Genomic DNA, 14,648 nt, shown 5'->3' with positions numbered 1-14,648 from the left:
TGAGAAAGGTCTCCTGTGGAAGGACTGGCTCCCACAGTTGTTTCTAAAACTTTATTAGGAGAATCATATAGGAAGCTTACAGAATACAAGTGTATGGTAGAGTTTTGAGAAATCTATGTGTATTATTAACTACATATTTTTAAAGTTTATTTCTTTTAGTAAAGTCTGGTATCGGATTTGCTTTATTGAACTTAATTTATAGATCTTAAAAGCATTAAAAATGGTCATTCCATCAGTGGTGTTTGTTGCAGAATTACAGATTTTATTAGTTATAGCTTATCACCAGTTTATATTGACTAAAAGCTTAATAACTTAAGAACTAGAGTAGAAATAAAAGCATCAGCATTCAGTAAGCAAGGAAAAGGTGACTATTTTTTTCTTGTTTAAATGTTCAGAATCCTTGTTTTAGAAAAGAAATAATGTTAACATTTTCATAATGCAGAAAGACTGGGTTGATACAGCAACAATATAATAATTGCAGAAAATTTTTAAATGTCTTCTGAAATTAAGCTTATTATAAAACCCAAAGGAAAAGTTGATGGCAATTTAAAAAATGACCCTATGGATTTAATGTCTCTTAAATTTAATGTGCAAGTCCAAAAAATAATGAAGTAAATTTAGCTTAATAACTGGACAGATTAGTGATACAAACATCTGCTTTTCCAGTGAAGTATTGGGGTTCATATAGAAATGGGACAGTACAACTATAAATCATACACAGAAAAACAGGCAGATTGAGAGCATGGATAACAATGGAGAGTCTAAACTGAAATACTGACTGCAGGATTTGTAGGTCCTCCAGGCAGGTGTGATGCTTTGGAATACCTAAATAGCTTCCACGTAGTTGGCTGGGAGCATGCCGGTCCTGCCAGTCCTCTGTACAGTGCCATACATCCAACCTTCATCAATAGCTTGAACATTTACAATAGCATCTCCATCTCTGAAGGACACCTCGTCTGCATCAGCAGCCATATAGTCATATATGGCACGGAAGATTTTCTGTTCGTGAGGGTGGAAAAAAGGAAAAATAGATTCACAACTTAACTCGAACACCTACCTCTAAGGTCTCTTATGACTTATTCCACAAATTTAAATTGCACAGAAGAGAATGTTCAGTCACCACCAAGAAGGTAAAATGTAAATCATGTAATAGGAAAAATCATTTGCAAATCATATATCTGATAAGGGATTATTATCCAATATGTATAAAGAGCCTCTACAATTCAATGCCAGAAAAGAAGAGGAGGGATAGAGGACCTGAAATCTCCAAAGAACATATACAAACAGCCAGTAGACACATGAAAAGATGCTCAACAGCATTAGTCATCAGGGAAATGCAAATCAAAACCACAAGGAATGTCACTTCACACACACACCAGAGTGGTGATAATATGAAAGACTACTGGTGTTGGGGAGAATTGTATTGTGTTGATATTGTAGACAAGTTGAACCTTCATAAACTGCTGATGGGAATATAAGCAGAGACACTTCGGAAAAAATGTTGGAAGTTCTCATGTTAAACGTGGAGTTACCACAGGCCCCAGCAATTCCACTCCTGGGTACAAACCCAGGAGGACTGAGAACATGTGCACACAGTAACTTGTATGTCCGTATTTATAGTGCCATTATTCATAACAGCCAAGAAGTGGGAACAACTCAAATGCCCACCAACTGATGATTGAGTGAAGAAAAAGTGGTATTTCCATATAATGGGATATTATTTGGTAATAAAAAGGAATGAAGTACTGATATATGATACTACATAGATGAGCCTCAAAACATCAAGGAAAAACCAGTCATGAAAGACCACATACTGTGTGATTTGATTGATGTGAACTGTCCCAAATAGGTAAATGTACTTTCTGCCTCTCTTTGTATTACTGGGTGCCTAGGGTTGGATGGAGCGGGGAGGAAGAAAGCTGGGGAAGTTAATGCAGATGGTTTTTTTTTTTTTTAGGGTGCTGTTCTAAAATTAGATTATGATGTTGGTTGAATAACTCTGTAAATGAACTAAAAATTAGTGTAATTGTGCACTTCAAATGACGCACAATAGTATGTTAATGTATTCATAAAACCATGTATGTGTGTGTGTAAGAAAAGAGAATGCTTATTTTATATATGGCCTTTTCTTCACTTTTGTGGCCAATCTTGCACTCTGGAGAAGAATTGGAAAAAAACACCATAGAATATTGCATGTATCTCTCACTTTGGGAATTTGGGAGCATACCAGTAGTAAAGTTTCTAAAGCCTATCCTCCATATGTTAAGAAAAAATTAACATGGTGGGAATGGAAAATGAAAGTTACTAATCAATGTGCATACAGTTTCATTTAAGCAAGGTGAATATGCTCTGAAGATCTGTTGTTCTAGAGATCCATTTACAACCTTGAACTTATAATGAACAATAATGTATTCTACACCTAAAAATGTAAGAGGGTAGATCTCATGTTAAGTGTTCTTATGACAACTATTAAAAATTGCAACCATTCAGAGAGATAAATAATAAAAATTGAAATTGATCAAATTTTCTTCATAGGAGCAGCCACTGGTTAGTAGTTTTGATATGTAACCTACATATTTTTTCCAAGCTTTCTGAAACATACACACATACATTCACATTTAAAGACATTTTCCTCCCTCCCCATGGCATAAATGGAATGATACTATAAATAATATTCTGATTTATTTTTTCCACTTAGTATAGTTTGGAGGTCTTTCCATAGATCTCTCTCATTCTTTTTATTGCTGCAAAGAATTCTGTATTTAGTAATGTCAAATTATTTAGCCATCTCTGTATTTCTGGACATTTAATTTTCACCATGTTTTCTCATACTAACCCCCTACCATTTGCTTAGGGCAAATATTATGCATTTAATTTTTTCTGAAAAGTTCTTTAATGTTCTAATATACTTTATTTTTGTTTTAATTTTCATATTCCTGACTAGGCATGGTGAGCATCTTGTTGGCCATTTTAATTTCTTTTGCTGAAAGTTGTCTATTCATACACTTTGAGACCTTTCTTATTTTGAAGGGAAGAGAATAATTTGTCAATGAATTTTTGGATACTTTATGCTTTTTCAGTATTAGTCTTTTTGTTACAGATGCTACAAATATTTTTTTCTCAGTTTTTCACATGTTTCTTTTTGTTATAAAAATATTTAAAATGTTATGGTCAAATATTGGTTTTTTCCTTTAAATTTTTAGATTTTGGAACTTGCTAAGAAGACTTTTCCATCCCCAATATTAGAAAAGTAGTCTCTATTATTCTGTAGTATTTTACAATTTTGCTTTTTTTTTCTTGCTGATTTGTAATTCATTTAGGGTCCCTTTCTGGACTTCATCATTTGAAAAAATCTATTGCCATGCTAAATCCATATTTAATTACAATAACTTTATAGTATGTTTTACTTTAATGTAGTTAAGTCCTTTCCTAATTGTCACTTTCAAAAATTATTTTATTATTCTTGCATCTTTACTCTTTCAAATGAATTTTAGGATTAACACACTTTTTTTAAATGATACTAGGATTTTGATTGGAGATGCCTTGAATTTATGGATTTATTTCAGGAGATACAACAATTTTACAAGATTTCCTTCCTGAAATATAATGGGTCTCAATACTTATTTAGATCTTTATGTCCTTTTGTAAAGATAGTTTTCTTCATACAAATATTGTTCATTTCATTCCTTAAGTGTAATGTTTTTGTGATATTATGAATAAGATCCAGGATCTTAAACTAAGAGTTTTAAAGTAGTCTGGTGAATTGTAAACATGATTTAATTTATCTTTTCAATATATATTAATAAAGGAGATCTAAGATATGAATGTTTTTATGTGTTTGACATATTCATATGCACATATATATACATATTCTGGAAGAATCATTCCAAGAGTAAATATTTTTAATATCTTAAATTTTTTAAGGTAGTAGCCAAAATGATCATTTCCTTTAATTTTTTGTTTTACATCATTGAATAATGCTTTTATTTGAGTTTGGTAATGAAGATTTTGATGTTAATGTTAACATGAGATGTGTAGTAAGAGCTTTGTATAAAAAAGGTTCAATTAAAAAAAGACCAGAATACCTATAATCATTATTGCACATGTCCAAAAATAAGAATGACTTGAGTAAGTTCTTTATTATTTACTTACCCCAGCAGTAGATGGATGAGATGGGATAGAGGATACTGTTGTCTGTTGGGTGGCAACTGAAGATGAGCGTTGCTGTGGGAGCTCTGTGGTTTTTGCATGTTTGTAAGCTGAAAGGAAAGGAAAAAAATGCTTTCTAGGAAGAACATGGCTAGACATCATTTCATCTGTGTGAAGCAGCTGAGCAACACTTTTTCCTTAACTTAAAAAGAATGATTTCCAAGAAAGGAGGTCCTAATAAAGTTAATGAAAATGAAACATCTAACAATGTATTTCTCCACAATTCTACTTCTTTTCTCATTAGGAGAAAAGATCCAGATATTTTTCTGTGTGACTCAGAGTAACCATCAGTGAGCTGGTTGGCCATGGCTGTCAAGGTCAGCATCAACCATCTGTACCTGCTGAGGTTGCAGAGAAGAAGACGCCCCCGTCACTGTAGGTGGAGAGGTGGTGGTCGGCTGCTTCCGAATGCTCAGACTTCTCCTCGCCACCACTGATGCTCAGCGCACTGGCGGACCGCGACTGTTCCCGGCTCCGGCGCTGAGCTTGGGCTACAGGGTGTGAGATTGCAGAGAAACTCCCATGGTGGTTAAGTCCTAACAGTATGTGAAGCTCAGGGAGTGTTTGCTCTTGTTGCCAAGCATGGCTTTAAGTAGGTTTCCATGGATTAAACCCTCAAAACGCTTATGATACATAGTTGTCATCCTCATTTTCTAGATGAGAGTCTAAGTAAATTCCCAAAGTCATGTAACAGTTAAATAGTACTGCCAGGCTTCCAATCCCAGAATCTGTCCTCGACTCCTCCTCCTTCCCTACACCTGCCCATTTTCCTGGCTCCCAAAAATGAATATTTTGCAATATTCACATTCAAACTCGACCTTCGACTTCTCCAGAAAGTCCTCCCTAACTTCCACATTACTTTAGATGCCCTTTCTCTGTGTTCCCACAATCCATGTTCAGAAGTTTAAAATTGCATGTGTCAGGGTGTAACCTCAGATTTGCTTGTCTATCTTCATCAGTAGACTGGAGTTTAAATCCTTTGAGGACAGGCATGCACATATTATTCTACATTTTAGCATGAACAAAGGCATAAAGGCATGCAGCCTCTTTTGAATGAATAATCTGCCTTGATATGAGAGTCCAGAAAGTTGCCAAAGGTTAAATCCATTCTCTTCCCTTTGCCTATGTTTTTTTTTTCATTATTTCTCTAATGGAAGATGTACTACTTTTTTTCCTTTAGAAAAAAAAGTAGTAATGGGGCCTGAAGGAGCCTTATGGCAGCAAAGCAATCTTGCCCTAATTTGAAGTGCCTAAAAACTGAGTTTGGCCCACTAGTCATTATGCTGAATGGACAACTCAGAAAACTGAAAACCCTGGAGGAAAAGAACTTCAGAACCTAAAAGTCTCTGACAGCAGCCCACTGAACGGCGATGGTCATGTCGTAAGCCCTTTGTGCCCCAACATACCATTAATCATGTGTAAGCTTCGGGACTGAATGTTGTCTTCTGCTGGATCATAGTCAAACACTGAGCCAGGATTAGTACGCCAGACACGTAGACCTGAAAGTGAGATTCAGGATAGAACAGATATTCTTGGGCTCGTCCAGCAACTTGGAAACGAAGGCAGGAACCAAAACAGCCACAGGAGGACTGAATAACACAAATTTAGCTTCAGTTCCAGTCATGCCTTCCCCTCAGAGGAGAACAAAGCAAAAGGTAGAAGAGATGTCAGCTTTGCAAACCGTGAAGTAATACGGGTTTTCTTTCACACCCAGTAAAAACGCGGACTGAGGTCCTTTATCCTTTGCTGGCTGTTGACAAAGCCACTCTGGTTCTGCACCCACCCCCTGCCCCCGGCGCAGTGCTACACACACACAACTTTCCCCTCTAGGGCTCGGTCACCTGTAATAGTCTCCTGATCCTGGTCATTCCGTTTTTGTTCCATCTCTACCACTTTTCTCTGAATGCCTCGGTAGTTGATGTCACTGAAATCCTGTGTGTTCTTCTTCACTCGCTCAGTGATAGGGTCCGTCACCACTGGCGTGAAGCAACCCTTGTGTTTCTCGAAGTCTTCGTGGTATTTCACCTAAAATGTCATGAGAACCCTTTGAGAAAATATGGTGCGACCGTTTCCTTCTTCACATGTTCCAAGAGGCCAGCTGGCCAATCCTAAAGAGCTCCCGACTCACCGTTGAGATGTGGCGCTGGGTCTCCCTCACCCGCCTCATCTCTGGGGTGTCCAAGACGTAGGCAGCTTTGCCTTGTATTTGTTTCCGGAAGCTGTCGGAGTAAAGAACCTGGTGGAGGAGAGACCGTGAGTGAGGACAGCTCCTGGCGCTGTCCCACTTCTGAAGCCTCCAACCCGCCCGACAGGTGGAGGTGAAAGGAGCTGGGAGGGAGGCTGGAGGCAGCGGGGAGGCCCCCAGGAGCCCCTGAGTGACAGCGGAACAGGCCAGCGCCCGTGTGGGCAGGCAGGGCTCGCATCAGGAGAGAACGGATTTGTTTTGACTTTGAAAATGCAACTTTCATTTTCAAAGGAGAAGAGACACAGTATAATTTTGAAAGGAAAGGGAAGAAAATGGTCTCTTGAAAATGCTGGGAATTGCACCGTCAGCACCAGCATATTGGATGGTGCTTGGCGCCGAATGGGATACGAACATTCAAAAGCACTATCCTTTGAAACGAGTGATTGTTTCTTGTAGGCTTATGTCCAGATTTCATAAACCAATATTCTGATAGAGAAATCAAAGTCCTCCAGACACGAAAAACCCAAACTATCAAAGCCAAGAAGGCATCCATTTCAGAGTATTACCTGTGTCGTAGAGTACCTTAAAAGTAGGCAGCAGAAGGCTGAGCATGTTAGGAAATCAATTTGTTACAGTTGGTTATGTAAGACTACCTCCCAGGAAAGTGAAAGGGGAGGGAAAACACTGGCAATTAACTTGTTATGTCTTAGTATGATCATTTAGAACTTATAAGCACAGTTGTGTTAATTTTAGTGTGAATCTGAGTTGAATAAGAAAGTGCGCATTTATATGGTGTTAAAATGTTATTTTCCAAGATGTTGCATTTTTTCTCTTTTAGTGTGTTTTTCAGTCTGAGAAAGGCATGGTTTTATGATGTTAAGATGTTATTTTTCAAGTAGTCACAGTACTCCTTTTTTTAAGTCCTAGGAAATACCGAGCTAATGTTTTCTTGGTTGCGCTTAGCTCTCTCCATCTCTGGAGTAACAGGTGTCGAAGTTGCTTTTCTCATATTCTCTTTGTACAATACCTAGAGGGGCCAAGAGAGCATCCAGACATGAGAGCGCAGAAAACCAGTTCTGGAAGCCATCCTCTAGCTGGTGTTACAGCTCGATTATCTCACACTCTGTAAGAAACCTCAGGAAGCCAAAGCCATTAAAATGTTATGGTTTAAAGCAAAAGATGAAGAAAGGATTAAATCAGTTTGAGCTGGTGGGGTTGGTTTGTTGTTTTTAAGGGGGTTAAGAGAAATTTTCAAAGATAAAAGTTTTGGGAAAACTGTGAGATAAATTAGTGGTATGACCATGTTTGCCAGGCTTGTTAAAAAGTGTAACAATTTATTTTTTCCTCTCTGAAATACCGAGCTAAAGTTTTCTTGATTGCGTTTGACTCTTTCCATCTCAGGAGTGATGGGTGTGGGAGTCGCTTTCCCCAGGTTCTCTTTGTATAACACCTGTGAGATACAAAGTTGGACCCAAAAATCACTAGGAGGCAATATTCAGGCTACTAAACATAATGCAAGTGGGGGAGAAAACTCCATGTTTAATCTATTACTATTAGTGGGAACAGCTCTCAAGGAGAAAGCTTAAAAAACAGTTAATGCAACGGTAAGCATAGTATGTCATTTGGAAGAGATTTTAAAAAACTGGGATTTTGTTCATTTGCATTTAACCTGGGGTGGAGTTAGGAGCAGGCCAAACTGCAGGGGTTACTTTGCAAAGTGAAAGCACTTCCGTTTGTCAAGACAATACCGAGCTAATGTTCTCTTGATTGCGTTTGACTCTCTGCATCTCTGGAGTGACAGGGGTTGGGGTGGCTTTCCCCACATTCTCTTTGTACAAAATCTATACAAGTCCAGTGGATCCAAAAAAAAAGAAAAAAAGAATTACAGTTACCAAAAGATTAAATGGGGTGGATCATTAGTTATGAGGCTCAGGGAGCCAAACCATTTGGGCAATAAGGTTAGATGGAAAGAAATATGTTTCCAAAGGAAGTTAGAATGCGGTTACAGCAAGATACACGCTTTCAGAGTGGGATCCTGTCCTGAAATCCTTGCAGACTGCAAGAGAGAACTGCAGTGTACCCCAAAGGGACGAGAGACCACCCGCATTCTACTGCTAGTCTGTGAACTTCACGCCCCTGCCAGTCATCTAAATGGGACTTAGGGGTATGCCTCGGAATAACACGAGAAGGTGGACGCTGCTCGTCAGATGGCAGCGGGGGACTGGACCTTCTGCCGCTCTAAAGCTCAGGTAGATACATCCAGAAAACTGGGGGCCCCGAAATGAGGAACAGAATCCCCTTACTCTTTTTTTCCTTGCTCTTGTCTGTGCTCTGCCTCCTGCTTGAGTTTAGTATAACATCAAACTCATCAGTAAGGAACAATGTTTTCAGCAATTATATCACTATCATGGTAAATCAGTAGGAAACCTAGTAATGCTTCATGATGATCCTCAATCTTGATTTTCCCCTCAGTGTCATTCTTGGGGACACAGGAGGTTTGGGAAATAGCATTCAAGAGGAACAATTCTGGTCAAGTACTGGTTCACACAGTGGGGCCTCTGGACTGCAATGTCAGCATCGCCTGAGAACTTGCTAGAAATGCAGATGTTCAGGCCCCACACCAGACCTAGAGAATGAGAGATTGTGGGGCAGGACCCAGCAATCTGGTCTAACAAATACTCCAGGTGATTCTGACGCACACTGATGTTTCCGAAGCACTGTGCTCAAGTACTGGAGAACCGTAGGAGACAGTGCTGATGGGGGGGCGGGGCACACGCTTCCTCAGTACCCAAGCTCACACGGGTCCCAACAAACCCCAGCACCCCTGCTAAACATACATAACATCCCAGAGCACAGGCATACATAGCATGGTCTACTGAAGTTAGCCCGTAAGGACCACGATAAAGACAAAGGAACAAAAAGAACAAAAACTGGTAAAACAAAAAGCAGAGCAACCCTTTCTTTTTTAAGTAAACTGAAAATCACTTGCCAAAACCACTACCAGATCTTAATTTATGTCATTATCCTTGAAGGAAATGATCAGGGGTTATTTTTCCCAAGGTCTCTTTGTCTGAATCTGATAAGGCAAATCAGAACCAAAAGTCTAGATGAAAAAACACAACAAAAACCACAACTCCAGTGTTGCAGAAAGAGCCTACTATGCTGCCCCCCAAATTTCACGTAAAACAAAGAGACCTCAGAGGCAGTGGATAGAGAGTAAGTTTGGGGAGAGATGAGCAAAAGGATGCTTTTATTGGCAAATCTGTTACTTCCTGATATTAGAACTTTAAGTTATGGATTAAAGCAATCTTGTTATTACGGGGTTAAGGCTAGGAGTATCCCTAAGGGAAGGAAGAACAAATATGATCAAAGAAATTCACAAAATTTAAGCTGTTTTTTTAAAGTAGGATTAATATGTATTATTTTAAGTCATTAAATAAGTAGTTTTTTTTTTTTCTTGCCAAAGTACCGAGCTAATATTTTCTTGATTGTGTTTGACTCTCTCCATCTCTGGAGTGACAGGTAAAGGGGTTCCCTTGCCCAGGTTTTCTTTGTATAGCACCTGTGAGATAAGAAAGCATCCAGAACAGCAACTGTGAGTTACATTTCATTTGCTGTGAGATCTTAAGGGTGAGTTCAATTTCCTTGTTACCAAGTGACTCAGTAGTCCAAGAAGCTAGGAGTTATATGCAGACAAGATGCCACAGTTACTTTAATGGCAGCCATTCTTGGGATGAGGACAATTGACTCTTTAGGGCAGCAAGAACCTCAGCTGCTGGGGAAAAGCTGTAGGAGTTACCAGGTTATTGTTTCATTTCTATGAACTCAGTGCCTCCTAAAAAGTCACAGGGGCATTTGAGATTGTTAGAACTCGGCTTTGTTGTTATCCAAGCAAACTAAAGGCAAGTAGTTTTTTATTTTAAAATACCAGATGGAACGGAAATCAGAATTAACTGGAATTTAAAAAATACAGACTCTATAGTAGTATCACAGAACTGCAAAAGTTTGTCCTTTTACTAAGTGAGGTATATTAGAAACAAAGGAAGGGAAATGGGTTTAAAAAAAGAATAAATGTCAAGTATCAGTTCAGTTATGAGGTTAAATGGCATCTTCTTTTCCCTTTCTTGCCAAAATACCGAGCTAAGGTTTTCTTGATTGTATTTGACTCTCTGCATCTCAGGAGTGCTGGCAACTGGAATTCCTGTGCCCAGGTTTTCTTTGTATAGCACCTGTGTGGTAAGAAAGCATCCAGAACAAAAGAGCAATCAACCAGTTCCCCCAGTTGTGGTGCAATTGGGAAATAGAATGAGTTAGAGGGAGGGAAACACCAGAAGCTTCTAGATCCAACCTGTGTGAGCCTAAAGACAGTCTTAAATGTAAGGAGGTAGGAAAGAGCAGCAAAAGCTAAGAGACAGAGAAGGAAAGTTTTGTTATTTTTGTTGTTTGAACTAATCTCTGCAGTGCTGAGCAAAGGGAAGCACCAACACAGGGACCATTAGCCCGCACCCCAGCTTGTTATGAGGAAGGGACAGAATTAAAAGGGCAAGAGACAGGAGAACCAGGGAAGTTATTTTTGATTTGGAAATGTTATTAATGAACCACATCAGGACAGCTGGGTTTGATAAACATTGCATATGTGAAGATACATATGCACAAATCTTCTTTTGTTGACTTTCAAAAGAAGTCCAAGTGTTTAATTTTTAGTTGGGTGAACATATTGGGAAAAATTAATTATTTTAAAGGAAATGGCAAATGGAGAGCAATGACAAGATGCTAAAAAAGGAAACTCCAAAATATCTGTACAAATATCAGTCGAGACAGAGAGGGTTAGGTGGGAAATGAGGTCAACAGTCTGATCTTCACAGAAAAAATTTTTGTAAGCTTTACGTTCAGACCAAATATGCCAAAGCAGGATAAATGTGGGAGCTTGGAAACTGAGAATGTTACATTTTTAAAGGCTGAACTATAATACTGAGTGCTGTTCTTTTAAAATAGGAAAGTCAAATGATGATATTAATGTTTAGCCAAAGTGGGGAAATGGATTGATGGAAATGGCAGCATTAAGTTGCGAACAAGACATGTCAAAGTGTTTACTGGGATAAGTTGATTAGATTTAAAAGTATAGCCATTAATCATTTTAAGATGGTTTAAAATAGTTAAGGGGATTTTTTTTTTCTTTTAAATACCGAACTAAAGTTTTCTTGATTGTGTTTGACTCTCTCCATCTCTGGAGTGATGGGAATTGGGATGCCCTTCCCGAGGTTCTCTTTGTACAACACCTGTACGACACAAAAAAGCATCCAGAAAAAACAAGCACGGTCAAAACTGGTCTTTGTTCATCTCATGGGGAAGCTGTGATGAGACCACAGACATCAAACAGGAAAGACAATTCATCAAGCCAACCTGTCTCTGCAAGCCCAGATCTAGAGGAGAATATACCCAGGATTTCCTTAGCTAAAGGGTCAGCTTTTACTCTAATTCACATTAAATGTTTGTCTCCTGGGTCAGGAATTAATGAAAAAATGCAAAAAAATTCATAAGAGCACTAAAATGCTTAATATATGAAAGATTATTTTTAAATTAAATTAGCAAATAATTTATTTTCACTACACAGAACATCTCTTTTACAGAAGAACAGATATTTAAAACACCAGACCAAATCTATGCAACAAGGCAAAATTGGTCTTTGTTGAGTAAATTCATGGTGTAGAGGTAGTTAGATCTAAAAGTCAATGTTTTAATACATAGTCCTATGCATTCCCCTTAGTATCTTAAGAGCTCTATGCACCGCTGGACAATTTTGCCTATATGCAACCTGTATAAAAATTAACACAAATGGTTACTTGAAAAAAAAACCCAGAAATTGTCCAGGATCATCAAGATCATTAAGATCTTAAATAGATATAAACAATAATATACTTACCCTATTACAGAAGAAAATAAATTAAAAAATAAATTTGAAAATTAATGCAAACCTTTCCAAAAGAAGGAACAATAAAAATAAACTCACAGGAAAAACAGGGAATGAAACATTCTAAAAGAGTTCAAATGTAATATTAATTTACATTGAAAACTGAACAAAATTTAAAGGTTGTTAGTGAATAGTAATTAAAAACAGAGGAAAACAAGATAAAAAGACAGTGGGACCAAAGAGAGTTACTGATCTAATTGTATGAAAGAATCAAACTTCCAGAAACTATTTTAACTAAATTAAAAACATTTTGGATCAAACCTTCCTCCAACCCCCACCCCCTCCACCTCCCACACAAAAAAATCGAGGTAAATTTTCCCAATGACCTTTGATTCTCCATCTCAGGCATAAGTGAATCTAAGATCCTTATATAGAAGTTTTGTAGACTGTCAAGTATTAAAGAGTTTTTCAGCAACAACAATATTAATAAGAGAGAAAATAATATTAAATATAAACTCATGTTCTGCCCTACGTATTTTAAAAAAACAATCAGAAGTCTGGATTTCTATGTGGACTGGCTTGTTTAGGACAAGTATCAAGGTAAGCTAAGCTTTGGGTTTCATTACTGAATGATTTTCTTTCTCAATACTGCTATTTATCCAGTAGGATCTTTGTTAAGGTAACCCCTGTTCCCATGCAAAAAAACCTCTATTTCTCCATGGAGTCCTGTGTCTTTGCTTGTAACACTGAACCAGAAACATCGAGTAAAAAGAGTTCCACGTAAATAAGAGCCATAGTGTTTGGGTCATTTGGATATCAATTAACTTCAAAAGTCCCAGAAGTAACATAAAAGTGTAAAGAGAAGGAAAGGAACAAATTACAAGTTTTAAGGGACTATTATAGAAAGAATAAAATGTTAGAATCAAATAGTGAGTCTGGAAAACAAGGATTCAAGTTGATGAGATTTTTTTTTTAATTGTTAAATTGATTATTTTAAAGGGACTAATAGTGAGAAGTTTTGTTTTATAGAAAGTAATCATTATTTTTTTTTTAATATGGAGTTAAAGGAGCTTTCTCCAAAATACCGAGCTAAAGTTTTCTTGATTGCGTTTGACTCGCTCCATCTCAGGAGTGACAGGGAGGGGCGTCCCCTTGCTCAAGTTCTCTTTGTACAAAATCTGTGTGCACAAAGCCAACAATCAAATCAGCCTGGACCCATCTTTCTTGTAGTCATAATCTTTAAAATAATCTCTAAAAGTATTTTTGTTTGTTTTCATAATGATGCAAAATAGGCCTATATACCTTTAAGAAATAAAACAACTCTAAACAACCTTTAGACATTTAGTCACACATGGTATGATGTCTGTGTTTAAGGGGCATTAATACAGACACAACTGCCAGGCTACAGGCAGGGGTCACTCACTTATATAGGCCTCTCTCAAAGACAGAGGATTAGGCCTTACAAAATAGTGTTCAAGTTAACTGAAATTAATATCCACAATGAGTTGGTAACTCTAAATTAGCAAATCAAAACAAGAAAGAAAGAGAGAGAGGGGTCTGGGGGAATAAAGTAAACATCAGAAAACCTTAAAAGCTAAATAAATATTAGCTTTCAATGATCCTGAAACCATTCCAAAGGAAAGTTCATTTATATCTTGTGTGGTATGCAAAAAATAGCTGAGCTGCAGAAATTTGTATTTCTGAGTTACTGTGATTTGCTATGCTGTCTTTTGAAAAAGGTTTAGGAATCACATTTTTTACAAAAATCTGCAAACACAAAAATACATCAAACAGAGCAGAATAAATACAAACAGAATTCTAATTAACATTGACCTTTCAGAAGGATGTTAGATTTTACTTCTAACTTGTGCCACTCCAGTTAGAAACACCTGTTGTTATTTAAGGAGGAGTCGAGGTTTTTAAGGGAAGTGATCAATAGCTATGTTTTAGGGAAAACACAGTTAGAATTTCACACCAGAACTAAAATAAACACTAAATTAGATTTGGGTTGAAAACTGAGGTAATATATTTGGTATCATTATTTTCATTATATGAATTTAGTAGTTTTACAGGAAAAAAACTCATGTTTGTAATGTGTTAAAAGTATTATTTTAAATAAAAATTAAGGGATTTTATTTTTTGGCCCCTAAGAAATACCGAGCTAAAGTTCTCTTGATTGCGTTTGACTCTCTCCATCTCTGGAGTGACAGGGGTTGGGGTTCCTTTCCCCAAATTTTCTTTGTACAAAACCTGTGAGATACAAAAAAGTACCCAGAAGACATTCAAAACCAGCACAAACAATAAGGAAGGGAGCAAACTGGGGGCAGGAGGGAGTTTTTTAGT

At 37.5% G+C, this 14,648-nt stretch overlaps 1 protein-coding gene across 30 annotated transcripts in view; it reads right to left on the bottom strand.

Annotated features, from left to right (window-relative positions):
- Positions 1-239: 239 nt before the first annotated feature.
- The window catches only part of NEB (nebulin), a 200,297-nt gene continuing 185,888 nt past the window's right edge, over positions 240-14,648 (bottom strand). For 10 of the 30 annotated variants that reach the window (XM_057505612.1, XM_057505584.1, XM_057505583.1 and 7 more), the window contains 14 exons: positions 14,463-14,555; positions 13,391-13,483; positions 11,581-11,673; positions 10,531-10,623; positions 9,864-9,956; positions 8,143-8,235; positions 7,752-7,844; positions 7,329-7,421; positions 6,338-6,445; positions 6,051-6,234; positions 5,616-5,708; positions 4,548-4,700; positions 4,153-4,259; positions 240-999 (listed from right to left, as the gene is read on the bottom strand). In XM_057505612.1, the coding sequence (XP_057361595.1) occupies positions 826-999; positions 4,153-4,259; positions 4,548-4,700; positions 5,616-5,708; positions 6,051-6,234; positions 6,338-6,445; positions 7,329-7,421; positions 7,752-7,844; positions 8,143-8,235; positions 9,864-9,956; positions 10,531-10,623; positions 11,581-11,673; positions 13,391-13,483; positions 14,463-14,555 (1,563 nt within the window). In that variant the 3' untranslated portion in view covers positions 240-825. The remainder of the gene's footprint in view (positions 1,000-4,152; positions 4,260-4,547; positions 4,701-5,615; positions 5,709-6,050; positions 6,235-6,337; positions 6,446-7,328; positions 7,422-7,751; positions 7,845-8,142; positions 8,236-9,863; positions 9,957-10,530; positions 10,624-11,580; positions 11,674-13,390; positions 13,484-14,462; positions 14,556-14,648) is intronic. The other 20 variants (XM_057505588.1, XM_057505590.1, XM_057505589.1 and 17 more) reach the window with 20 other exon arrangements.

Source organism: Manis pentadactyla, chromosome 8 (genome assembly GCF_030020395.1).
Source record: "Manis pentadactyla isolate mManPen7 chromosome 8, mManPen7.hap1, whole genome shotgun sequence".
NCBI lineage: Eukaryota > Metazoa > Chordata > Mammalia > Pholidota > Manidae > Manis > Manis pentadactyla.
Note: the sequence above shows the minus strand (reverse complement) of the source record. Positions and strands in the feature narration are given on the sequence as shown.